The following is a 23,475-nucleotide window of genomic DNA, read 5'->3' on the forward strand; positions in this document are numbered from 1 at the left end:
GGCAATGCCAAAGAATGTTCAAACTACTGCACAATTGCACTCAATTCACATGCTAGCAAAGTAATGCTCAAAATTCCCCAAGTGAGGCTTCAACAGTATGTGACGTGAGAACTTCCAGATGTTCAAGCTGGATTTAGAAAAGGCAGAGGAACCAGAGATCAAACTGCCAACATCTGTTGTATCACAGAAAAAGCAACAGAATTCCAGAAGAACATCTACTTCTGCTGCATTGATTATTCTTAACACCTTTGACTGTGTGGATCACAATAAACTGGAAAATTCTTCAAGAGATGGGAATACCAGACCACCTGACCTGCCTCCCGAGAAATCTGTATGCAGGTCAAGAAGCAACAGTTAGAACTGGACATGGAACAACAGACCGGTTCCAAATTGCAAAAGGAGTAAGAGGCTGTATGTTGTCACCCTGCTTATTTAACTTATATGCAGAGTACATCACGCAAAATGCTGGACTGAATGAAGCACAAACTAGAATCAGATTGCAGGGAGAAATATCAATAACTTCAGATATGCAGATGACACCACCCTTATGGCAGAAAGCGAAGAGGAACTAAAGAGCCTCTTGATGAAAGTGAAAGAGGAGAGTGAAAAAGCTGGCTTAAAACTCAACATTCAGAAAGCTAAGACCATGGCATCCAGTCCCATCACTTTATGGCACATAGATGGGGAAACAATGGAAACAGTGACAGACTTTATTTTCTTGGGCTCCAAAATCACTTCAGATGGTGACCGCAGCCATTAAATTAAAAGATGCTTGCTCCTTGGGAGAAAAGCTATGACCAACCTGCTGCTGCTGCTGCTGCTAAGTCACTTCAGTCATGTCCAACTCTGTGTGACCCCATAGACGGAAGCCCACCAGGCTCCCCCGTCCCTGGGATTCTCCAGGCAAGAACACTGGAGTGGGTTGCCATTTCCTTCTCCAATGTGTGAAAGTGAAAAGTGAAAGTGAAGTCGCTCAGTTGTGTCCGACCCTTAGCGACCCCACGGACTGCAGCCTACCAGGCTCCTCCATCCATGGGATTTTCTAGGCAAGAGTACTGGAGTGGCTTGCCATTGCCTTCTCCGATGACCAACCTAGACAGCATATTAAAAAGTAGCATATTACTATATCGACAAAGTTCATCTAGTCAAACTATGGTTTTTCCAGTAGTCACGTATGGATGTGAGAGTTGGACCATAAATAAGACTGAGCACTGAAGAATTAATGCTTTTGAACTGTAGTGTTGGAGGGAGTCCCTTGGACTGCAAGGAGATCAAACCAGTCAATCCTAAAGGAAGTTCAGTTCAGTTCAGTTCAGTCACTCAGTCGTGTATGAATCATAGCATGCCAGGCCTCCCTGTCCAACACCAACTCCCGGAGCTCACTCAAATCCATGTCCATCGAGTCAGTGATGCTACCCAGCCATCTCATCCTCTGTCGCCCCCTTCTCCTCCTGCCCCCAATACCTCCCAGCATCAGAGTCTTTTCCAATGAGTCAAGTCTTCGCATGAGGTGGCCAAAGTATTGGAGTTTCAGCTTTAGCATCAGTCCTTCCAATGAACACCCAGGACTGATCTCCTTTAGAATGGACTGCTTGGATCTCCTTGCAGTCTAAGGGGCTCTCAGGAGTCTTCTCCAGCACCACAGTTCAAAAGCATCAATTCTTCGGCACTCAGCTTTCTTCACAGTCCAACTCTCACATCCACACATGACCACTGGAAAAACCATAGCCTTGACTAGATGGTCCTTTGTTGGCAAAGTAACGTCTCTGCTTTTTAATACGCTGTCTAGGTTGGTCATAACTTTCCTTCCAAGGAGTAAGCGTCTTTTAATTTGATGGCTGCAATCACCATCTGCAGTGATTTTGGAGCCCCCAAAAATAAAATCTGACACTGTTTCCACTGTTTCCCCATCTATTTCTCATGAAGTGATGGGACCGGATGCCATGATCTTCGTTTTCTGAATGTTGAGCTTCAAGCCAACCTTTTCACTCTCCTCTTTCACTTTCATCAAGAGGCTTTTGAGTTCCTCTTCACTTTCTGCCATAAGGGTGGTGTCATCTGCATATCTGAGGTTATTGATATTTCTCCCGGCAATCTTGATTCCAGCTTGTGCTTCTTCCAGCCCAGCATTCCTCATGATGTACTCTGCATATAAGTTAAATAAGCAGGGTGACAATATACAGCCTTGACGTACTCCTTTTCCTATTTGGAACCAGTCGGTTGTTCCATGTCCAGTTCTAATTTTTGCTTCCTGACCTGCATATAGGTTTCTCAAGAGGCAGGTCAGGTGGTCTGGTATTCCCATCTCTTTCAGTATTTTCCACAGTTTGTTGTGATCCACACAGTCAAAGGCTTTGGCATAGTCAATAAAACAGAAATAGATGTTTTCCTGGAACTCTCTTGATTTCTCCATGATCCAGCGGATGTTGGCAATTTGATCTCTGGTTCCTCTGCCTTTTCTAAAACCAGCTTGAATATCTGGAATTTCACAGTTCACGTATTGCTGAAGCCTGGCTTGGAGAATTTTGAGCATGACTTTACTAGCGTGTGAGATGAGTGCAATTGTGTGGTAGTTTGAGCATTCTATCGCAGTGCTTTTCTTTGGGATTGGAATGAAAACTGACCTTTTCCAGTCCTGTGGCCACTGCTGAGTTTTCCAAATTTGCTGGCATATTGAGTGCAGCACTTTCACAGCATCATCCTTCAGGATTTGAAATAGCTCAACTGAAATTCCATCACCTCCACTAGCTTTGTTTGTAGTGATGCTTTCTAAGGCCCACTTGACTTCACATCCCAGGATGTCTGGCTCTAGGTCAGTGATCACACCATCGTGATTATCTGGGTCGTGAAGATCTTTCTTGTACAGTTCTTCTGTGTATTCTTGCCACCTCTTCTTAATATCTTCTGTTTCTGTTTGGTCCATACCATTTCTGTCCTTTATCGAGCCCACCTTTGCATGAAATGTTCCCTTGGTATCTCTAATTTTCTTGACGAGATCTCTAGTCTTTCCCATTCTGTTGTTTTCCTCTATTTCTTTGCATTGATCGCTGAGGAAGGCTTTCTTATCTCTCCTGCTATTCTTTGGAACTCTGCATTCAGATACTTATATCTTTCCTTTTCTACTTTGCTTTTCGCATCTCTTCTTTTCACGGCTATTTGTAAGGCCTCCCCAAACAGCCATTTTGCTTTTTTGCATTTCTTTTCCATGGGGATGGTCTTGATCCCTGTCTCCTGTACAATGTCACGAACCTCCGTCCATAGTTCATCAGGCACTCTATCAGATCTAGTCCCTTAAATCTATTTTTCACCAACCAGTCCATTCTAAGGGAAATCGATCCTGGGTGTTCATTGGAAGGACTGTGCTAAAGCTGAAACTGCAATACTTTGGCCACCTCATGCGACGAGTTGACTCACTGGAAAAGACTCTGATGCTGGGAAAGGTTGGGGGCGGGAGGAGAAGGGGACGACTGAGAATGAGATGGCTGGATGGCATCACCGACTCTGTGGACATGAGTTTGAGTGAACTCCGGGAGTTGGTGATGGACAGGGAGGCCTGGCGTGCTGTGATTCATGGGGTCGCGCACAGTCGGACACAACTGAGCGACTGAACTGAACTGAACTGCATTTCGGACTCTTTTGTTGACCATGATGGCTACTCCATTTTTTCTAAGGGATTCCTGCCCACAGTAGTAGATATAACGGTCATCTGAGTTAAATTCACCCATTCCAGTCCATTTTAGTTCACTGATTCCTAGAATGTCAACGTTCATGCTTGCCATCTCCTGTTTGACCACTTCCAATTTGCCTTGATTCATGGACCTAACATTCCAGGTTCCTATGCAATATTGCTCTTTACAGCATCGGATCTTGCTTCTGTCACCAGTCACGTCCACAACTGGTTATTGTTTTTGCTTTGGCTCCATCCCTTCATTCTTTCTGGAGTTATTTCTGAAATTCATTGGAAGGACTGATGCTGAAGCTCCAATACTTTGGCCACCTGATGCGAGTAACTGACTCACTGGAAAGACCCTGATGCTGGGAAAGATTGAAGGCAGGAGGAGAAGGGGACGACAGAGGATGAGGTGGTTGGATGGCATCACCAACTCAATGGACATGAGTTTGAGCAAGCTCCGGTAGTTGGTGATCCACAGGGAAGCTGGCGTGCTGCAGTCCATTGGGTCGCAAAGAGTCGGGCACGACTGAGTGACTCAACTGAAGTGCTTATTAATACAGTGCCTACTGGCACAAAACAGGCAAGATAAGTACATGAAAGAAAGTACAAAAGCATGAGTCGCTGGCCGCCGCTTACCCTCTCGGGTCGAGAAGCTAAAACTGCCGCAACCAAACGAGAAATAGACGGAGACCTCGTCCGGACCAATCGGAGCCCGCCTTCTGGGGGCCCGCCCCAGTAGTAGCAGGTCTCGGAATTGGCCAATCAGCGTTGAGCCCCGCCCCAATGTTGAAACTGCCTCTTCTGATGCGAAATAACGGCTCCCAGGAGCGTCTCGGTTCCGCCCCACGTCTGGCCAATCAGGGCGCTTGGATCAGGCTCCGCCCCCAGCTGGCAAAGCGTTGAGTGGGCCAGGCGGAACTCTCGGCTGCGCGGCTGCGGCTGGCAGCTTGATTCCCCGGTTTCCCAGCGGTGAGTGCGGAAGTGGCAGGCCCCGAGGTTGGAGAGGAGTGATTCGACGGATTGCTTCACGTGCACTTCCACGGAGCGTCCTGGTCCCGTGATGGGAAAGAAGAGGGAGGCCGAGTCTCCCATTCCCGGGAGGGGACCTCCCGCCCCTGCGTGCCGCTGCACTGCCGCTGCTCCAGTGTGTCTCTCTTGAATGTTGCCTTCCCGTCGCCTTGGTGCAGCTGTAGCTTTACAGAGAGCCTCCAGAGCCAGAGGTTTTCTCTCTTTAACGCCGTGCGAAAATGGAGGCCCAAAGTCGTTCAGTCAGATGAGGGCGGGGACCGGGATCAGGCTGTCTTCCCCACTTGTCTGCACCCACCACTGTACTCGCATCTCCACTGTACTCCCTTCCCTGCGTGGGTCTTGTGGGGAGTGGGTCTCTCTCCTTTAGCCCTTGCAGCCTGGCCTGGAGGAGGGGGCCCCGATACGGGTGGTCCACAGGTGAGGAGTGTGGGTGGAAGGGCTGGGGTCAGGGCAGGGTTTCTGAGAGCAGGGTGTCTGACTGGACTCAGTATTAGAAAGGGATCGTGTGTACTGGGGGAGACTGAATTTCTAGTTGGACGAATCTGGGCTTGGAGCTCAAGAGAGAAGATGAAACCTCTTCCCCTAATCGGCTGAAATCTCTTCCAGAGGCATCAGTGTGTCCTTGAGCCCAGATCCCTGGGAGGCCAAAGGCTGCAGAATGAGGAGGTGGCTTCCTAGGCCCCCCTCCACACTGGGGAAAAGTTGTCATAAACATGGACCCTGGAGCCAGATTTGGGTTTAAATCCTGACTATACCACTACAAGCACTGTGACTGGGGCTAGTATTTTAATTTCTCTGAACTTCTTCATTTGTTAAAAAAAAACAGAGAAGAAGAAGGGAGGGCAGGCGAGAAGGACAAGTCCCTTCAGAAATCTTGATTTGTGTTGAATTTGAAAGTTATAATGTTTTACATTTGTAGACTTGCCCTAATTGTCCACTACAAATTAAGGTGGTGTTCTTTGGTCGCTCATTCCTGTCTGACTCTTTGTGACCCCATGGACTACAGCACGCCAGGTTTTCTTGTCCTTCACCATCTCCCAGAGTTTGCTCAAACTCATGTCCATTGAGTTGGTAATGCCATCCAACCATCTCATCCTTCTCCTGCCTTCAATCTTTCCAAGCATCAGGGTCTTTTCCAGTGAGTCGGCTCTTCGCATCAGGTGGCCAAAATATTGGAGCTTCAGCATCAGTCCTTCCAATGAATATTCAGGGTTGATTTCTACAAATTAAACTAGTCATAATTTCATAGTTAAGGTTGTTAAAGGGGAGAGATTAATCTCTTTTGACATGTCAGGAAACATGTTCTGGCTAGTTTAACAATAATAAGCATTTATTGAGCGATTGTGTGTGCCGGGTATTGTACTAAGATTTTTTTTTAATTAAAAAATATTTTGGCGGGTCTGAGTGTGGCATCTTAGTTTTCTGACCAGGGATCGAACCTGTCCGTGCCCCATGCATTGGAAGTGTGGAATCTTAACCACTGGACCACCAGATATAATATTCTTTATCTCCTTTAGTCCTTCCAACAGTTTTATAAGGTTGATGCAGTTATCATCTGTTTGGCAGATGAGGAAACTGAGGCACAGAGAGGTTAATTAACTTGCCCAAGGTTTCCCAGTTAGGGAATATCAGAGTGGGGATTTGACTCTCTGGCTCCGTAGGGCAGCCTCCTCAGTGCTGTCATGCTCTCTGTTTTGGCTTCAGGTAGGAGAACCCAGCCCCGAGGGCAGTCTGTGGTCCGGGAGTCGGTGACATCTGTCGTGGAAAGCCCAGGATGGTGGAGACCAGGGACTTAGTGCAGCTGCGGCAGCTTAACCTGGAGCTCCTGAGGCAACTGTGGGAGAGGCAGGATGCCGTGCGGCGGTCCGTGGCCAAGGCAGCCTCAGAGGTAAGCACCTTGGCCAAGTTCCAGTGGTGAGAGAGGGGCTGGCTAACCCTCAGGCCAGAATCCAGGCCTTCCAGGTCCTCTTATGCAGTGTGCCCATTTTACTGATGATGAGAAAACTGAATGAGGCCCAGCGTGGGAAGATATGGCCTGGGACACTGCAGAGGCTGAGCAAGGATGAGGAGCTGGCCTTCATGCCTAATGCAGGCCAGCTGGGTGGATGGCTGGTGACCAAGCCTCTCTGTTCCAGGCAAGCCTAGACTCGAGCAGCAGCTACAACTCGGAGATGCCATTGTCCCAAGAGGTGTCCTCAGTTGCCTCGAGAGCCTCCTGCCCACAAGATGCCCACCCTGGTGACCCCTGTGATAGGTACTGGCCTGGCGAGGCCAGCTCTGGGTTGAACTCTCTCCCACCTGCCAAATGCCTACAGCAGGAGTCCCTGGGTCCATCGAGGCCCCGCTCAGCTCCCTTACTGGCCATCTCAGACTCAAGTGACCCAGAGCTTTCAGCAGAGCTGGACAGTCCAGGAACCCAGGAGGCCCAGGCCGTGAAGTCCATCTTGGCTCGACAGGGCAAGTTGTCCCAGGTAATGTGGGAGAGTGGGGCAGCCATTGATGGGGCTTCCTTGAACCTCAATTTCCCCTCTGACAGATGCACTTACAGGCAGTCTCCCTTCCAGGGTGAGAGGCTCCTGGGAGGTGCTGTGAGTCGTGTCCTGCTCAGCCTGAGTGCTTGATAAGTTGTGGCCAGTAGTTTTTCAGAGAGCACTTTGGGAAGAAGGTGACCAGCTCCATTGTGCAGATGGGAAGACCGAGGTTCAGAGGACAGACTTGTTCACAGTCACACATGGTGGGGGCAGTGGGGGTCAAACTCTTGTCCTCTAGCCCCCAAGCCCTCAGCTGAGCCCTCGGGCCTACATCAGGGTGTAAGTTAAGACATAGTCCCTTTCCTCCCCTCAAGGTGGGGCCTCCTTTGGGCCGGGCCTGCTGGCACAACCTTGCCCCTCTTTGCCTCCCTTCTCAGCCAAGAGTGACCAACAAGGAGTCTCCAGTGCCTGAGAAGAGCTGGCGCCTGAGACCCTACCTGGGCTATGACTGGATTGCAGGTGTGGCCCTCCCCGGGGCCTGGAGATTGGGGGTGGGGGCCCTAGCTTGCTTATGCACCTGTCTGAGCCCCCACCAGGCGGGAGCATCTTCAGTACCGCGTCTCCTGCCTCAGCCCTTGGCACAGTGAAAAGCACAGAGACGGTATTCGCCGAGTGTTTGTTGAATGAATATTTTTTTGGCACTTATTGTGTGCCAGGCCCTGGGAAACTGTAGGTGTATCATCTCTTTACATTTCCCCCCACTCCCGCAGCAACCTCAGTTGCCTCCTGGCTGAATGCCTTCTGGCCTCTTTCCAACCCCATTATCATCCATTTTTGACTCAACAGCCAGAATGAATTTTGAAACCCGGGAATCAGGTCACGTCATTCAGAATACTTAGCACTTAGTGTGTGCACTAAGTCCCTTCGTTGTGCCTCTCTCTTTGCGACCCCATGTAGCCCGCCAGGCTCCTCTGTGCATGGGATTCGCCAGGCAAGAATACTGGAATGGGTCGCCATGCCCTCTTCCAGGGGATCATCCCAACCCAGTGATCAAATCCAGGTCTTTTACGTCTCCTGCATTGGGCAGGTGGATTCTTTACCACTAGCACCACCTAGGAAGCTTGCACTTAGAGTAAAATCCAAGATCCTTATCTAGACTTCTGAGGTATGATCTGGCCTCTGCTGGCCTGGTGACATAACCTCTAACTGTCTATCTTCTGACTCTTCGCTCCAGCCTCATTGGCCTCCTTGCTGGTCCTTGAACCAGCTGTGTGCTCATGGCCACCTGCCTTTGCACTTGCTGTTTGCTTTGCTTTGGCGGTGTTGTGCAGCACGTGGGATCTTAGTTTCCGACCAGGGATTGAACCCATGCATTGGAAGCATGGAGCCTTAATCACTGGACTGCTATGCAAGTCCCTCTTCCCTTTGCTTTGAATGCACTTCCCCAGATTTACACCTGCTGGTTCCTTTTCATCACTGAGCACTCAGCTCAAATGGTAGGCTCCTTGCACAAGCACAAAGTCAGAGGACCATCGCCCCTGTATCCTTGCCTGTTGCATCAGCTACTTTTGTGTTCTTCATTCATTCATTCTCAGAAATCATCTTGTTTGCTTGTTTCTTGTCTGGCTCATGAACTCCATTGGAGCAGGGGCCTGGCTGTCTTTTTGTTGCTTTGTTCCTTGAGCCTCGAACAGGGCCGGCACATCACAGGTCCTCAGCCAACACTGGTTTCTGGAGTGAGTAGACAGCCTTCAGAGCTTGGGCTGTTGGATCCTCACTTTCATGATGGAGGAAACTGATGCACGGAGAAGTTGAGTTCCTGCCACAAGGCGGGGGCTCTGTGGGGCTGCTGGGTCCCTGCGGAGGGGACACAGTCCCAGTCTGGCAGCTCACCGCCTTGCTTCCTGTCTCTGGGAAAGCGGAGGCATCTGCCCTGTTCCTACCTTGTGTCCGTGTGCACCTCTCTCCTCCTTTCTGAGCTCCTGTCTCCAGCCTGTCTGTGCATTTGTGTGCTTGGCCCCATTCCTTCTTGATTCCCAAAGCTCTTGCTTCCTGTAATTCTCCCCTGTCCTCCCTCCACCATCATTCTGCTCCGTCAGCATATGAACACTGGGAAGTATTAATGAGAACTGATTTCACAAGCGCTTGTCCTGTGCTGGGCCCTGTCCCAGGAGCTTTCCTACCGTTAACTTCTTGACTTTTCACAATCATCTGATCAGGTGGATACTATTACTGTCCCCTTTGACAGATGAGAAGGCTGAGGGCCAAGAGACTGAAAAGCTTAGCAAAATCTCCCATCCGGTTGGGGTAAAGCTGGGAGTATTAATGAGAACTGATTAAGTTTGTGACTTCCCCTCCTGTTTCTAGTTAATACCCCTGTTCTCTGCTTTTCTTTATCATGAAACTCTAAAGGCCATCTTGATTCGCCACCTCCAGTTTCTCTCCCTGACTTTTTCTTAAAATCAGGCTTTAGTCCCTGACACCACCCCAGGTTACCTGTGACCACTGCGTTGCCGGCTCCCAGCTGAGTTCTCAGTCCACACACTTTTTGGCCCCTGAGTAGCATGGACACCGCGGCCACTTCCTCTTCCCTCCCCGAAACTCTTTCTTCCCTTGGCTTCCAAACCTGGGCACCCCCCTGGCTCTACCCCACTTCCTTGGTAGCTCCATCCAGTTTCCTCTGCCGGATCTGCTTCCTTGTTCCAACCTCCAAACTCCCTAGGCCCCATCAGTGTTAAGACTCTCCTCGCCCTCTTCTCGCCCAATTAACCCATGCTGCTTCTCTGAATTCCAGACTTGTGTATCTGACTTTCTTCTCTGCCTGGCTCACTAGGTGTCCTAGACTAATCTCAGGTCCAAAATCAAGGTCCTAACTTCCATGGCTCTTGGTCCACCCTCCCGCAGTCTTTCCTATCTCTGTTGGCGGCAGCTCTGTTCATGGTGCTAATGGCCATAATCTGGAGATCAGCCTTGATTTTTCCTCTCCTTTTCATACATACATCCTGGTAGCCCTGCCTTCAGCATATTTCTAGAATTCACCGTCTTGTCTCCACCAGGATGCCTGCTGCTCCTGCTGCTGCTAAGTCACTTCAGTCGTGTCCGACTCTGTGTGACCCCATAGACAGAAGCCCACCAGACTCCCCCTTCCCTGGGATTCTCCAGGCAAGAACACTGGAGTGGGTTGCCATTTCCTTCTCCAGTGTGTGAAAGTGGAAAGTGAAAAGTGAAAGTGAAGTCGCTCAGTCGTGTCCGACCCTTAGCGACCCCATGGATGCCTGCAGTAGTCCCCTAACTGGTGTGCCTGCTTCCTCTCACCTTGCTGCAGCCAGAAGTGAAAAAAAAAGTGAAGTTGCTCAGTCGTGTCTGACTCTTTGCTACCTGTGGAGTATAGCCCACCAGGCTCCTCTGTCCATGGGATTTTCCAGACAAGACTACTGGAGTGGGTTGCGATTTCCTTCTCCGGGGGATCTTCCCAACCCAGGGATCGAACCCAGCTCTCCTGCGTTGCAGGCAGATGCTTTAACCTCTGAGCTACAACCAGAAGAGGAGTACTCTAAAAGCACCTGGCTGATGTGATCATATCACTCCTTGTCCCCAAACCCACCAGTGGTTTCCCAGTCACATCTCCTCCACTCTCACTGCTCTGCCCATTTCACCTCCTGAGAGTAACTCCAGTATGCCGGCACACACCTGGCCCAGGGCCTTTGCATTTGCTCTTCTGTCTGCCTGGGATGTCCCCATGGCTCCCTCCCTCCCTCATCAGGTCTCTACTCATGTCACGTCCGCAGGGAAGCTCCCTCTGGCCCCTCTGCCCTCCAAGCTCAGTTTCCTGACTCTCTTTCTCTCTTACTTCCTGATAGGTGTCACCTTTCCGCTTTATGTCTCAGGTTTCTTTAGTGACTGCTTTGTGGCCACATTAGAGTGTGAGCCTCAAAAGGGCAGGGACTGTGTCTAGGTTGCTGTTCTTTCCCCAGCATGTGAAACAGTGTCTGGCTTGTAGCAGGTGCTCTATAAATACTTTTTGCACAGATGATTGGGTATGCATGTGTCATGTGAGTTGAGGGACCCCTCCAGGTCTGTATGCGACTCAGTGGCCTGGAGTGCCAGTGCTGAGCACCTTGAGTCTTGGCCACACAGCAGCTCCTTTGTGCGTTGTCCCCCCAGGGTCCCTGGACAACACCTATCCTGTCACCAGCAAGCCTGAGGCCTTCTTCTCGAAGCTGCAGAAGTTCCGGGAAGCCCACAAGGAGGAATGTATTTGCAGTGACCCTGAGTGAGCAGGGGCGGGCACAGGGCGGGCAGGGAGGCTCAGGGCTGCTTGCCCTCTTGCCCTGTCCTGCTCACCCTCTCGCCCTCACAGACCCCGGTTCCTAGGCCTACAGGAGAGTGATGCTGTGGAGGGGGACCACGAATGTGAGTGTAAACACTTGGTTACCCCAGAGCCCAGCCAAGGCCTGGGGGCCTGGGGAGACAGCTGAGTGTTGAGGACTCAGGGAGGGAGCGAGGTGTCCCAACAGGGGATGGTGAGCCCTGGGTAGGGGGTGGGGGTGAACTGAGGCCTGCCCTCATGGGGAGTAGGGCCAGCCCTGTGCGCTCACTGCCAGCCTCCCCAGCTGCCTTGCTTCCCACGTGCCCCCCACCCCCTTCCTCTCCTCTCTGCATGTGGGCCATCTGAGGTGGGGGGTGTTCCGGCTCAGTCACGTGAGCATGAGTCTGTGTTGTGGGTTTGTACATGCAGCGTACAGTGTTTGTATCCAGATGTGTATATGTGTGTGTGTGAGGCGTGTTCACGTGGACATATATGTGTGTGCACAGTGGGTGTGTGTGATCACAAGTATAAACATACTGTATATGTCCACAAATGTGACTGTATGAAGCAGGGCTCTGTGTTTGCACAGATGACATTTGAATGTGTGGAGATGCCAGCACGTGTGCACGAGTGTGTCATGCTTGAGTAGAAAGTGGCGCTCGGTGTGGCTGTGTGTGAGCACGTGTATGTGTGCACTCTCCTTGTACACTTGGGCGGGCCTGTGAACGTGGCCACTGGGGCTGTGCAGGGCCTGGCGGGTCTGTGTGGTTGGGGTCCAGGGGTCCTAGGTTCCCCGGCTGAGGAGGGACTTCTGCTCCTCTCTGGTCTCACAGGCCTGTACTGTTACCGTGTCAACCGGCGCCTGTTTCTGGTGCCTACGGATCCTGGCATCCCCTGCCGCCTGTGCAGGAAGCCACGGGACCAGCGGGGTGCGGGGACCCTGGCGGAGCCAGCGCAGGTCAGGTGAGTGGCCCAAGTGGGCAGGACACCCAGGGGAGTCGCAGGGGCAGCGGCAGAGGGGAGTAGAGCCTGGGGCCCATGGTCTTGAGTGGGGGCAGGTTGGGTCATTGCAGCCTGGAGAAACCTGCAGGAGTGCCCCAACTGTCACCACCCCCCAGGGTGAGCATCCCACTGTCCGTCCTGGATCCCCCGCACCGGCACCGCATCCACCGGCGGAAGAGCTTCGACGCCTCTGACACGCTGGCGCTGCCCCGGGTGAGGATGGGGATGGGGCTGCCCCTGTCTGGCCCAGGCCCTCAGATGTGTCCTGAGGCCCAGAGAGGGCCAGGGACTGTCCCAGAGCCACACAGAAAGGCTGGGCTCAAGGACACCAGTTTCTGGAGTTCAGACTGGGCCACTCACGTCACCTGTGCTGTACCTGTTCCCTGAGGGAGGCCAGGCTGCTCCCCACCCACCCCCTGTCTGCCCATGAGCTGGCATAATGCAGAAGGGTCTGATTTCTCATGCTTTTGTGTGCTGTGTCCACAGTCGTCAGGGGGTTTATCTTCTGGGGTCAAGCAAGAGAGAGTGCAGTGGTGGTGATGTAGTCGCTAAGTCGTGTCCGACACTTGCGACCCCTTGGACTATAGCCTGCCAGGCTCCTCTGTCCATGGGATTCTCCAGGCAAGAATACTGGAGTGGGTTGCCGTTTCCTTCTCCAGAGAGTACAGGTCCTGCTGTTGTTCCAATTTACAGATGAGGAGACTGAGGCAGAGGGGAGGTGCCTTGTCCATGGTCAGCCAGGTGGAACTTGGGGTCTTATACTTCCATGATGCCTCCCCCATAGAGCCACCCTTTGTGTCTCCTGGGTAGGACAGGGGTCAGTGGGGACACCACTCACTCCCAGTGAGGCCGGGGATGCTGGGGTGGAAGCGAGGAGAAGGAGTACTGAGGAAAGTCAGTTTGCTCGTCTGTAAAATGGGTCCAGTATACTGTCCTCAGGCTTATGGGGTGGGCAGGGGCCAGGTCAGTGAGTCAGTACTTGTCAGGGGCCTGGAGCAGAGCCTGTCACACGGGGTCTGCTCCATCAGCATCCACGGCCTTCCCTCCGCCCATCCGTGGTATGCACCCGCAGGATTAGGAGAGGGAGGCCTGGGGGAACAGTGGTGGACACAGACCTCTGCCCTGGGGGAGCCTCAGTTGTGGGGAACACTGTGATAGTTTGGAGGGGGGTCCCTCCGCCCTCATGGGGGACACAGCCCTGTCCTAGAGGAGGCTGTCAGTCCCCCAGAGGAGAGGTGCAGCCCCTCCCTGGGTTTGCCTGGTCAGTGGGGAGCCCTGCCCCCAGCCAGGCGCCTTAACCTCTTGCCCTCCACAGCACTGCCTTCTGGGCTGGGACATTATCCCTCCGAAGTCTGAGGAAAGCTCAGCCCCCAAGAGCCTGGACCTCTGGTCCAGTGTCTCCTCTGAGGCCCATCATCAGAAGCTGTCAGCCACCGGCTCGCCTCACCTGGTACGTCCAGGGTGCCCTGGGAGGGGCAGACACCTTGGAGCAGCCTGGGGACTGCAGAGTCTCTGGGGGAGGGATTGGGGGTGGGGGGGGGCAGAACCCGGAAGCCTCTCTTTGTGGGCTCCCATCTCCCTGGCCCTGACCCCTGGCACCTCTCCAGTCTCCACTGCTCCCCGCTGGCTACCCCACCATGTCCTGGAAGCTGACCCCAACTCTGAGATCCAGAAGGGGATGAGGCTGGATATGAGGGAGACCCATCCCAAAGAGGCCCCCTCTGACACCTTTCTCTTCATTCCCTAGGCTGTGCCAGCGCGGGTCCCACCCCCCACCCCAGTCTGGTCAGAACCCTCCTCCACGCCCCGGCCCCGCTCCCCCCGGCCGAAGCCCTGAGGACTGGCCACGTGGAGGTGAATGGTGCTCCTGCCATCGTTTCAGCTTCTCCCCTCTGGCAGGGGTGCCCACAAGAGGGGAGCCTTGCCCAGCCTTGGCTGGAGGTGGACTCAGGCCCCACCTTCCTTCCTAGGCTGGGCCAGTGGATGGGCCCCGGCCTGTCTTCTTCCTGGGGACACAGAAGGGGACCCTGGGGTTGGGGTGAGGGGAGTCTGTGACACGTTTGTAAGTAAAGCTCAGTGCTCCCTGCAGCCCCAGATTCCCACATGTGCTGGGTCTGTCCTGCCGATGCCCTCAGAGCCTCAGAGGTACTCTGGCCTCAGCCTGGCCCTCCTCATCTGGGGAAGGATGCGCTGACAGTGTGCGCCGGGTGGGGTGGATCCAGCACTGAGTGTGGCTCTTTTGAGGGTGAGGGTCCCCAAAGCAGGCTGGGGTCAAGATCAGCATTCAAAGGCCCCCTCAGCAAGGGGCTTGGGGTCTCAGGCCGGCCCCTGTAGATGAGGCTGAAACTGTGACAGTGGGGAGTGAATGAGCCCTTCCCCTCTTGACCCCTGACACCGGGGTCCAGTGACAAAGGAATGCCCTTAACGTTCCTGGGTCCAGTGGCTCCTTTATTTCCATCTCAAGCGCAACCCTAGAAACCATGGATGATTCAGAGCCCCAACAGGGACACCTGGGGAAACAAAAGGCCAGGAAGGTTCAAGTCAGATGCACACTTCTGCCCTCCTGAATTAGTAAGCAGCACCTGTCTTTCCCCGTATATGTTGAATAATATGAACTTTCTAATTTGTAGGATAAAATGGAATAGCTGGGGAACCTAAGCCCAGGGAAGGCTTGTGCTTTTTCTGAGGTTTCTAGCTTAGAGGGGTGGAACTAGGGCTGTGGTCTGTGGCTCCCACCTGGAGCTTGTAAAGCTGAGAAAACCTTTCCCCGTCAGTCACAGCACATGTGTTAGGATGAGTGAGGTTGCCACGACAGATTAGCCCCCAGACTGTGGCGGTCTGACAGAGAGACTTATTCTCGCTGACTTGCTCACACTGCCTGTTTACCATGGGTCGCAGCGGGGCCTCTATTTCAACATTGTCTTTCGGGGACCCAGACCAATGGCAGCTTCACCAGTGGCTTCAGCCCAGAAATGACACAGGTCACTTCTGCTTGTGGTACATTGGACAGAACTAGTCACGTGGAGTCGGGACATGAAGGGGCGCATGGTATACTGGCTGAGTGTTACTGTCCTCCACGTCATGACTTCACCAGCTCTATCCCTGCAAGATGGACACACAGACCTCCCAGGCCATTGGCAACAATAACAGGCAATACAAACTCTCGCCTAAGTCTTCCCTCACTCTCTCTGGAGTTCCAACCTCCAATGCTTCCATAGACAGGCAGGTAAGGTGACTGGGAGTGGTGGGCACAGGGCTACCTGGCCAGCACATATCCCTTCCAGAGACTTTCAAGTCCAAATGCCTCTGTGATCACGCATACGTGTCTGTGGGCACTTTGAATAGCAGGTCATGGTTTGCCACTTGATTCCAGTACCTGAAGAAACGAAGTCTCTTCCACACGTAATTTTTTTTAATTAACTTTTTAAAAATTTATTTTCAGTTGTATAAAACGTAACATAACAGGAACTTCCCTGGTGGTCCACGTGTGTGTGTGCTAAGTCACTTCAGTTATGTCTGACTTTGTGACCCCACAGACTGTAGCCTGCCAGACTCCTCTGTCCATGGGATTCTCCAGGCAAGAATACTGGAGTGGGTTGCCATGCCCTCCTCCAGGGGATCTTCCCGACCTGGGGGTCAAACCCACATCTCTTACGTCTCTTGCATTGGCAGACAGGTTCTTTTCCACGAGCGCCACCTGGGAAGCCCCTCTGGTGGTCTAGTGGATAAGAATCTGCCTGCCAATACAGGGGTCATTGTTCGATCCCTGCTCCTGGAAGATTCCACATGCTTTGGAGCAACTAAATCCTTGCACCACAACTACTGTGCCTATACTCTAGAGCCTGGGAGCTGCAACTACTGGAGCTGGCGCACCATAGAGCCCATGTCCTGCAACAAGAGAAGCCATTGCAAGGAGGGGCCTGAGCACTGCAACAAGAAGTAGGCCCCGCTGGCCACAACTAGGGAAAGCCTGCGTGCAGCAACAAAACTCTACTGCAGCCAAAAAAACCAAAATCACAAAGTTTACCACTTTTATAGGTGCAATTCAGTGGCCCTAAAGTCCATTTACACTTTTTGCAATTTTCACCACCAGCCATCCCCAGAATTTTTTTTTTCCTGAGAAACTGGAAACGGAAAGTAAAAGTGTTAGTCGTTCAGTTGTGTCTGACTCTGTGACCCCATGGACTGTAGCCCACCAGGCTCCTCTGTACATGGAATTCTCCAGGCAAGAATACTGGAGTGGGGTGCCATTCTCCAGGGGATTTTCCTGACCCAGAGATCGAACCCAGGTCTCCAGCACTGCAGGCAGATTCTCTACCATCTGAGCAGAGCTCCAATTAAACACTCACTCTCCATCCCCACCTCCCAGCTTCTGGCAACCATCATTCTTTTGCATCTCTATGAATTTGACTAGGTTACCTTATCCAAGTGGAATCGTGCAGTATTTGTCTTTCTGTTCCTTTTTTGGCTTCTTTCATTTAGCATAATGTCCTTGAGGTTTCTGTTGTAAAGTGTCAGAATTTCCTGCCTTTTTTAAGACTGCAAAGTATTCCGTTGTATGGATGGACCACGTCTTGTTTATCCATCCATCTGCTGATGTACCTTTGAGTCACTTCCACCTTTTGTTATTGTATATAATGCTGTTGTAAACATGAGTGTACAAATGTCTCTTTGAATCCCTGCTTTCAGTACTTAGGGTATAAGCCTATAAGAGGAATTGCCGGATCATAGGGTTATTCTGTGTTTAATCTTTTGAGGACCTTCAATACTGTTTTCAGAGGAGCCGCTACACTGTTTTCCATTCCCACTGGTGGTGCATAAGTGTTCCAATTTCTCCACATCCTCACTAACAGTTATTTTCTGCCTTTTTTTTAATAATAGCCATCCCAATGGGTGTGATGTATTTTGTTTATTGTAGTTTTGATTGCATTTCCCTGGGGATGGTTAGTAATGGTGGGCTTAGAGGCCATTTGTCTATCTTATTTGGAGAAATGTCTATTCAAGTCCTTTGCCCAGTTTTGAGTTGGATTGGTTTTTTTGTTGTTGTTCTTGTTTTCCCACATGTGATTTTAATTCACGAAAGCCTGTGGGACTTCCGTGGTGGTAGAGAATCCGCTTCGGTCAGGGAACTAAGATCCCACATGCCAAGGGCTAACCAAGCCCAACAGCTGCAACTACTGAGCCCGAAGGGTGCAATGAAAAGATTCTGCATGATGCAATAAAGATCCTGTTGCCACAGCTAAGACCCAACACAGCCAAATACACACGCACATCATAATTAAGCACGAGCTTGGACATTATGCCACCTGGTGAAACCCAGAGTTAGACATTAGAGTGAGGTAAGTAAGGTACTCATCTGGTGCAAAAGTTAAAGGGCAAGAAAATTCAGTAATCAAAAAAAATCATATTTTAAAAGACTAGAGAACCTGTGGTAATCAGCGGCTTTGTTAGAAAATCTTTGGCCGGATGGAGAAGAGAATCTGGAAACCTTCTGTCAAACAAAATGACAACATAGACAGCTGAGATCACCTCCTAAGTTTAGCCAACCCAGAAGAGCAACAGCTTGAATGAGACAGAAATATTTCTCTCCCATAAAAGTCCAGACTGCAGTGCTAGGCCGTTAAGTCATCAGGGCCAGTGGTTTCTCTGGAAGGACAGTTCCTTTGAACATTTAGAAGGTTTCTGGCTTCTGTCTTGCCCACGCAGCCACTCCAGATCCACTCTGAATGGGAAGTCTGGGGAACAGACTTTTCCAAACCTGAGGGACCCCAAGGATGAATATGGCAGGGAGGGAGGCCCTGCACAGAGCATCACGTCTCCAGCTCTGCCTCACTCACCTGCACCCTGCCACGGTCACTTCTGCCCTCCCAGGAACAGGCAAGCCGTTCCTGACTCTCCCAGGCTGCCCCTCCCTCCCTAGGGGATGTCCAGTCTCATCTTGTCCCCTTCCTCCACCCCTTCCAAGTGTGCATCTCAGCTGGAGAGTCCCTTCTTTCACAAGGGCCTTCCCTTAACCCCTGGACACCTCAGACGCATCCACCCCATCACACACTGCACTTCCCTGTATTCCATCCCAGCCGGAGTGTGTTTTCCTTTAAAGTTTTTTTGGCCATGCCGTGCTGTATAGCATGCAGGATTTTAGTTCCCTGACTAGGGATCGAACTCATGCCCCCTGCCATGGAAGCATGGAGTCCTAACCCCTGGACTGCCAAGGAAGTCCCCTTTATATGTTATTAAATTACTACCCATGAGGTTCATTGCTCTAGTGTCTCCCTCTCCCCTGCTATAATTTAAGCAGAGGTGGTATTTTTCTATAAGTTGAAACTTTTTTTTTCCTTCTGTTTTCTCAAAAATAGTGACTAAACTGTATTTCAGTATTTGGCTTTTCCCTCTAGCCTGATCTCCCACTTGCATCATGAAGGTGATGGGAGAGGAGAGGAGTTGTGTACTCAGTTGTGTCTGATTCTTTGTGACCCTATGGACTGTAGTCACCAGGATCCTCTGTCCATGAGATTTCCCAGGCAGGAATACTGGAGTGGGTTGCCATTTCCTTCTCCAAGGGATCTTCCCAACCTAGGGATCCAACCCAGGTGTCCTGGATTGACGGGCAGATTCTTTACCACTGAGCCACATGGAAAGTCCCTAAAGTCAATGGGAAGGATGCTTTCATTTCTCCAAACCAAAGGACTCTTGTGGTTGGACACCTTGCATGCTTAATAATAGTGTCATTGTTGGCATAAATCCCAAAAGAAAAAAGCAAGATCATCTTCTTTGTTGTTTAGTTGCTCAGTCATGTCCAACTCTTTGCGACCCCATGGACTACAGCATGCCAGGCTTCCCTGTCCTTCACCGTCTCTTGGACTTTGCTCAGACTAACGTCCATTGAGTAGGTGATGCTGTTGTGAAGGTTCTAGGCCCCACATTGGATTTCAAAGTCACATTCCTGTTGAGTCCCAGTCCCTTCGCTGGATCTCCAGGTTGGGAAGTCTGAAGATCACTTGCATCTTCCAAAATTGATGTCACTCATTTTGAAATAGGAACAGGGGAGTCTGGCTGTGTCACAGCAGAGACACAGACCCTCACTGGCCATTGGTTCATTCATTCTCTTATTAATTCATTCACCACACATATATCGGGCTCCTGTCCTAGGCGCTATGCCAGGCTCTGAGGACACAGTGGTGAACCAGACAACAGGGTCACGTCCCACGGAGCCCCCCTCCCTGTGCTGGGACTGCAGTGAGCCTGCACATGGAAGAAGTGCCAGGAAGAATGCTGGAGCAAGGCCTGACCTCTGCTTCCCTCTTCTCTGGCTCACATCCCTCCCAGGTGAGGCTCCAGCCCTGCTGAAGCTTTTTTTCTGGCTCTTAAACCTGTTGGCTTCTCCTGCGCCTTCATCCACCCTGTTCTGTTCCCTCTGCTCAAAGTTCTCTCTATCCCCCAAACTCCTACTCAGGCCTCAACTTCCAGGTCCACTCCTCAGAGCCCTTCCCTGAGCCAACGGGATTGGCCGAGGCACCTGAGTCAGGTCCCACCTCTGTGTCCCCATCCTATCCCATTACACTCAACTATAAAGTTCCTCGAGGGCAGGAATAGGGCCTGCCTTGTTTTCAGCTCTCTCCTGGCTTGGTATGTGGCATATGAAGGGCATGCAGTAAATAGGTATTTGATGAGTGAGTAAATGAGTCCCCAGGTCTTAGGAAGATGGAGGCCATGCAGCACAGGGACGTGGAGAGCATCCCAGGAATGTGGCACCAGAGGTGCTCCGTAGCTTCTGTAACTGCTCCTGGTTTTCTGTACACCATGTTGTCCTACGTCCCAGGCAGACTGTCATAGGTCTTGCTTAGCAACCGCCCCCTACCCCCGTAGGGAATCTGGCCTCCTGAATGGGAGGTAGGGAGAGACTGGGAACAACTGTGACATATTCCTCAACCACCAGCAGCCGTGGGTCCCAGGCCCTTGGTGAGAAGATTAGGGATTGTGTGGAGACAAACGAGCCCCAGTTGACTCCCCAAGGGACCCTTCCAATTTCCCAAAGAACAGAAACATCCCCTGGTTGCCTTGTAGGAGGTGGTTTTCCTTGATGGGGTGAGAGACCACTTCTGCTTCTCCAGCCTCATAGAGGTGGACCATTCATGGCCCAAGAAACACAGAGCCCAGGATTTTCCAGGATCATTACTCCAGGTGCCTTTTGAGCATAGCATCCTGACGTTCTGAGGATGTACATTTTATTGCAACCAAAGTTCCTACTTGGCTTGCCCCAGTCTTGTGGGTCAGACCTGGTCCAACTGGGGAGCTGCATTGAAAGACTGACCTGGAGAGGGGCACAGAGCATGACTTCAAAGAGACGGGTTCAGACAGCCCCTCCAACTCCCATTTGGGGCATCTGAGTTGGAAAGGAAAAAGTAAAACCGTCTCTGTTTGCAGATTTATAGAATATATATAGAAAACCCTTCAGTTCAGTTCAGTTCAGTCTCTCAGTCGTGTCCAACTCTTTGAGACCCCATGAATCACAGCACGCCAGGCCTCCCTGTCCATCACCAACTCCCGGAGTTCACTCAAACTCATGTCCATCGAGTTGGTGATGCCATCCATCCATCTCATTCTCTGTCGTCCCCGTCTCCTCCCGCCGCCCCCAATCGCTCCCAGCATCAGAGTCTTTTCCAGTGAGTCAACTCGTTGCATGAGGTGAAAACCCTTAAGCCTCCACAAAAAGGCTGTTTGAACTATGAACAAATTCAGTAAAGCTGCAGGATAGAAAATCCTGCTTCCCAACTGTGTGAAAAACCTAGACAGCATATTACAAAGTAGAGACGTCACTTTGGCAACAAAGATCCATCTAGTCAATGCTATGGTGTTTCCAGTAGTCATGTGCAGATGTGAGAGTTGGACCATAAAGAAAGCTGAATGCCAAAGAATTAATGCTTTTGAACTGTGGTGTTGGAGAAGGCTCTTGAGAGTCCCTTGGACTGCATGGAGATCAAACCAGTAAATCCTAAAGGAAATCAGTCCTGAATATTCATTGGAAGGACTGATGCTGAAGCTGAAGCTCCAATACTTTGGCGACCTGATGCGAAGAACTGACTCATTGGAAAAGACCCTGATGCTGGGAGGGATTGGGGGCAGGAGGATAAGGGGACGACAGAGGATGAGATGATTGGATGGCATCACCAACTCAATGGACATGAGTTTGAGCAAGCTCTGGGAGTTGGTGATGGACAGGGAAGCCTGGCGTGCTGCAGTCCATGGGGTCACCAAGAGTCAGACGTGACTGAGTGACTGAACAGCAAGCATGTGCCCAGGCGCTTCGCCTCATCTCTGGTTCATTTCAGCATGTGTACAGGGTGACAGTCCCGGGGAGAGAGAGGTACAGGAGACTAGACAGGCAGAGGACTGCCCATGGGCTGGCCCAGGAAGAGGGTGATAAGACTCATGATTGTCATCAGTTCTTCCTGTCCCCCACGCCACCCTGTCATGAGACCAACGTCACTCTAACGGGCACAGGGGCCTGCCCTCTCTGAACTCACTCTGTCGGGCTCACCCCTTCCCCTGGGAGGTTAGAAGGAACCAGGAATAAAGTATCAAGTTGGTTGACAGACTGGCTCTTCCCTCTGCTTCTTCCTTCTGGGCTCAGAGCACATGCAGCGAATGTGCCAGTGGTCTCAGGCACTCTCCAGGTTGAGGCTTTTGCCCACAGGGATGCGGAGGGCTTCAGTCAGCCGTGGGGCTGTGGCGGCCAGCGCCCTGCCCATGGCTGACACCCCAGGGTGTGCCGGTGGTGGGCTGTGACTGTGCAGGAAGTCAGGAGGGGAAGACTGGGCCCCAAGGGACCATGTTGTGGCTGGTGGGGGTGGCATGAGGTTGGTCCCAGTGATGAATATACGTGCCTGCCAGTGGCTTAGGTGGTCTTTGGGGACATCCCCCTGTCCTGGCACCAGGCTGAGCCTTTACCACAAGGTATTCTCCCTCAGGTCCTCATTGTCTGTGGCCAGAGGCCACAAGGCTTCTCCCTCCCTCCCTAGAAGCACCCCCTCACACAGCTCCTGAAACTCAAGAGATCCCCAGGCCCCACTGTGTGGTAAGACACTGGAAGGACCCAGCTCTCAAGGTGACAAGACTGTTCTTGGAGCCGTGACATCTCAGTGGGAGGGAAAGGGAAGCAGGGAGCTTTGAGAATTTTCCAGGTCCCAGATCTGGTGCAGCGCTGGGGGGATCCTTCCTGCGCCAGAAGGATCGGAAGTCCCCAGCCCAGAGGGAGACCCAGCTGCCCATCCTTCCCACTCCCAACAAACTCGGATAAACTTCCCTGGCTCCTCTCACCAAAGTCTACCTGCAGCGCGGAGGAGCACCCTCCTGGGTCTGTGTGGAGTCAGTGCTGGCTGCATGGACAGATCTCTGGACCTGAAGCTGAGGCCTGGAGTTCAGGGCAAGCCAGTGAGCCTCTCTGAGCCTCGTCTGTACAATGGAAGTTGTTGGGTTTCCCTGGTGGCTCAGTGGTAAAGAATCTGCTGGCTGATGCAGGAGACACAGATTTGATTCCTGGCCCAGGAAGATCCCACATACCTCAGAGCAACTAAGCCCGTGCACAGCAACCACTGAACCTGTGCTCTGGAGCCCACAAGCAGCAACTACTGAGCCCACATGCCGCAACGACTGAGGCCTGGGTGCCATAGAGCATGTGTTCTGCAACAAGAGATGCCACGGCAATGGGAAGCCCATGCACGGCAGCAAAGAGCAGCCCTTACTTGCTGCAAATGGAGAGATGCCCTCGCAGCAACGAAGACCCAGCACAGCCAAAAATAAATAAATGAAATTTAAAAAATACATATATGGCTGTGACGTTACCTACATTACAGGGGAGTGGAGAGGAGCAAATGAGATAGTGGGGTAAGGAAATGCTCAGCACAGTAACTGGCACTTAGTAAGTGCTTCATAAATATGAGACAGTATGTGAACCGTGAACTCCCAGATGTTCAAGCAGGTTTTAGAAAAGG

General features: G+C 51.7%; 1 protein-coding gene across 6 annotated transcripts; it reads left to right on the forward strand.

The window, feature by feature from the left end:
- Positions 1–4,561: 4,561 nt before the first annotated feature.
- On the forward strand, positions 4,562–14,453 carry MIIP (migration and invasion inhibitory protein). 6 transcript variants are annotated; one of them, XM_088845445.1, is made up of 11 exons: positions 4,562–4,642; positions 6,407–6,590; positions 6,838–6,891; positions 7,018–7,173; positions 7,611–7,692; positions 11,338–11,446; positions 11,534–11,586; positions 12,316–12,445; positions 12,601–12,697; positions 13,800–13,934; positions 14,232–14,453. In XM_088845445.1, the coding sequence occupies exons 2-11, from the start codon at positions 6,477–6,479 to the stop codon at positions 14,319–14,321; spliced, it is 1,020 nt and encodes a 339-aa protein (XP_088701571.1). In that variant the 5' UTR covers positions 4,562–4,642; positions 6,407–6,476; the 3' UTR covers positions 14,322–14,453. The 6 variants fall into 6 exon arrangements, with proteins under 6 accessions (XP_088701571.1, XP_088701572.1, XP_055275579.2 ...); XM_088845446.1 differs by having other exon boundaries at positions 7,021–7,173; XM_055419604.2 differs by having other exon boundaries at positions 6,838–7,173.
- Positions 14,454–23,475: the final 9,022 nt, after the last annotated feature.

Source organism: Moschus berezovskii, chromosome 17 (genome assembly GCF_049115385.1).
Source record: "Moschus berezovskii isolate FMDL1 chromosome 17, NW_MosBer_1.0, whole genome shotgun sequence".
NCBI lineage: Eukaryota > Metazoa > Chordata > Mammalia > Artiodactyla > Moschidae > Moschus > Moschus berezovskii.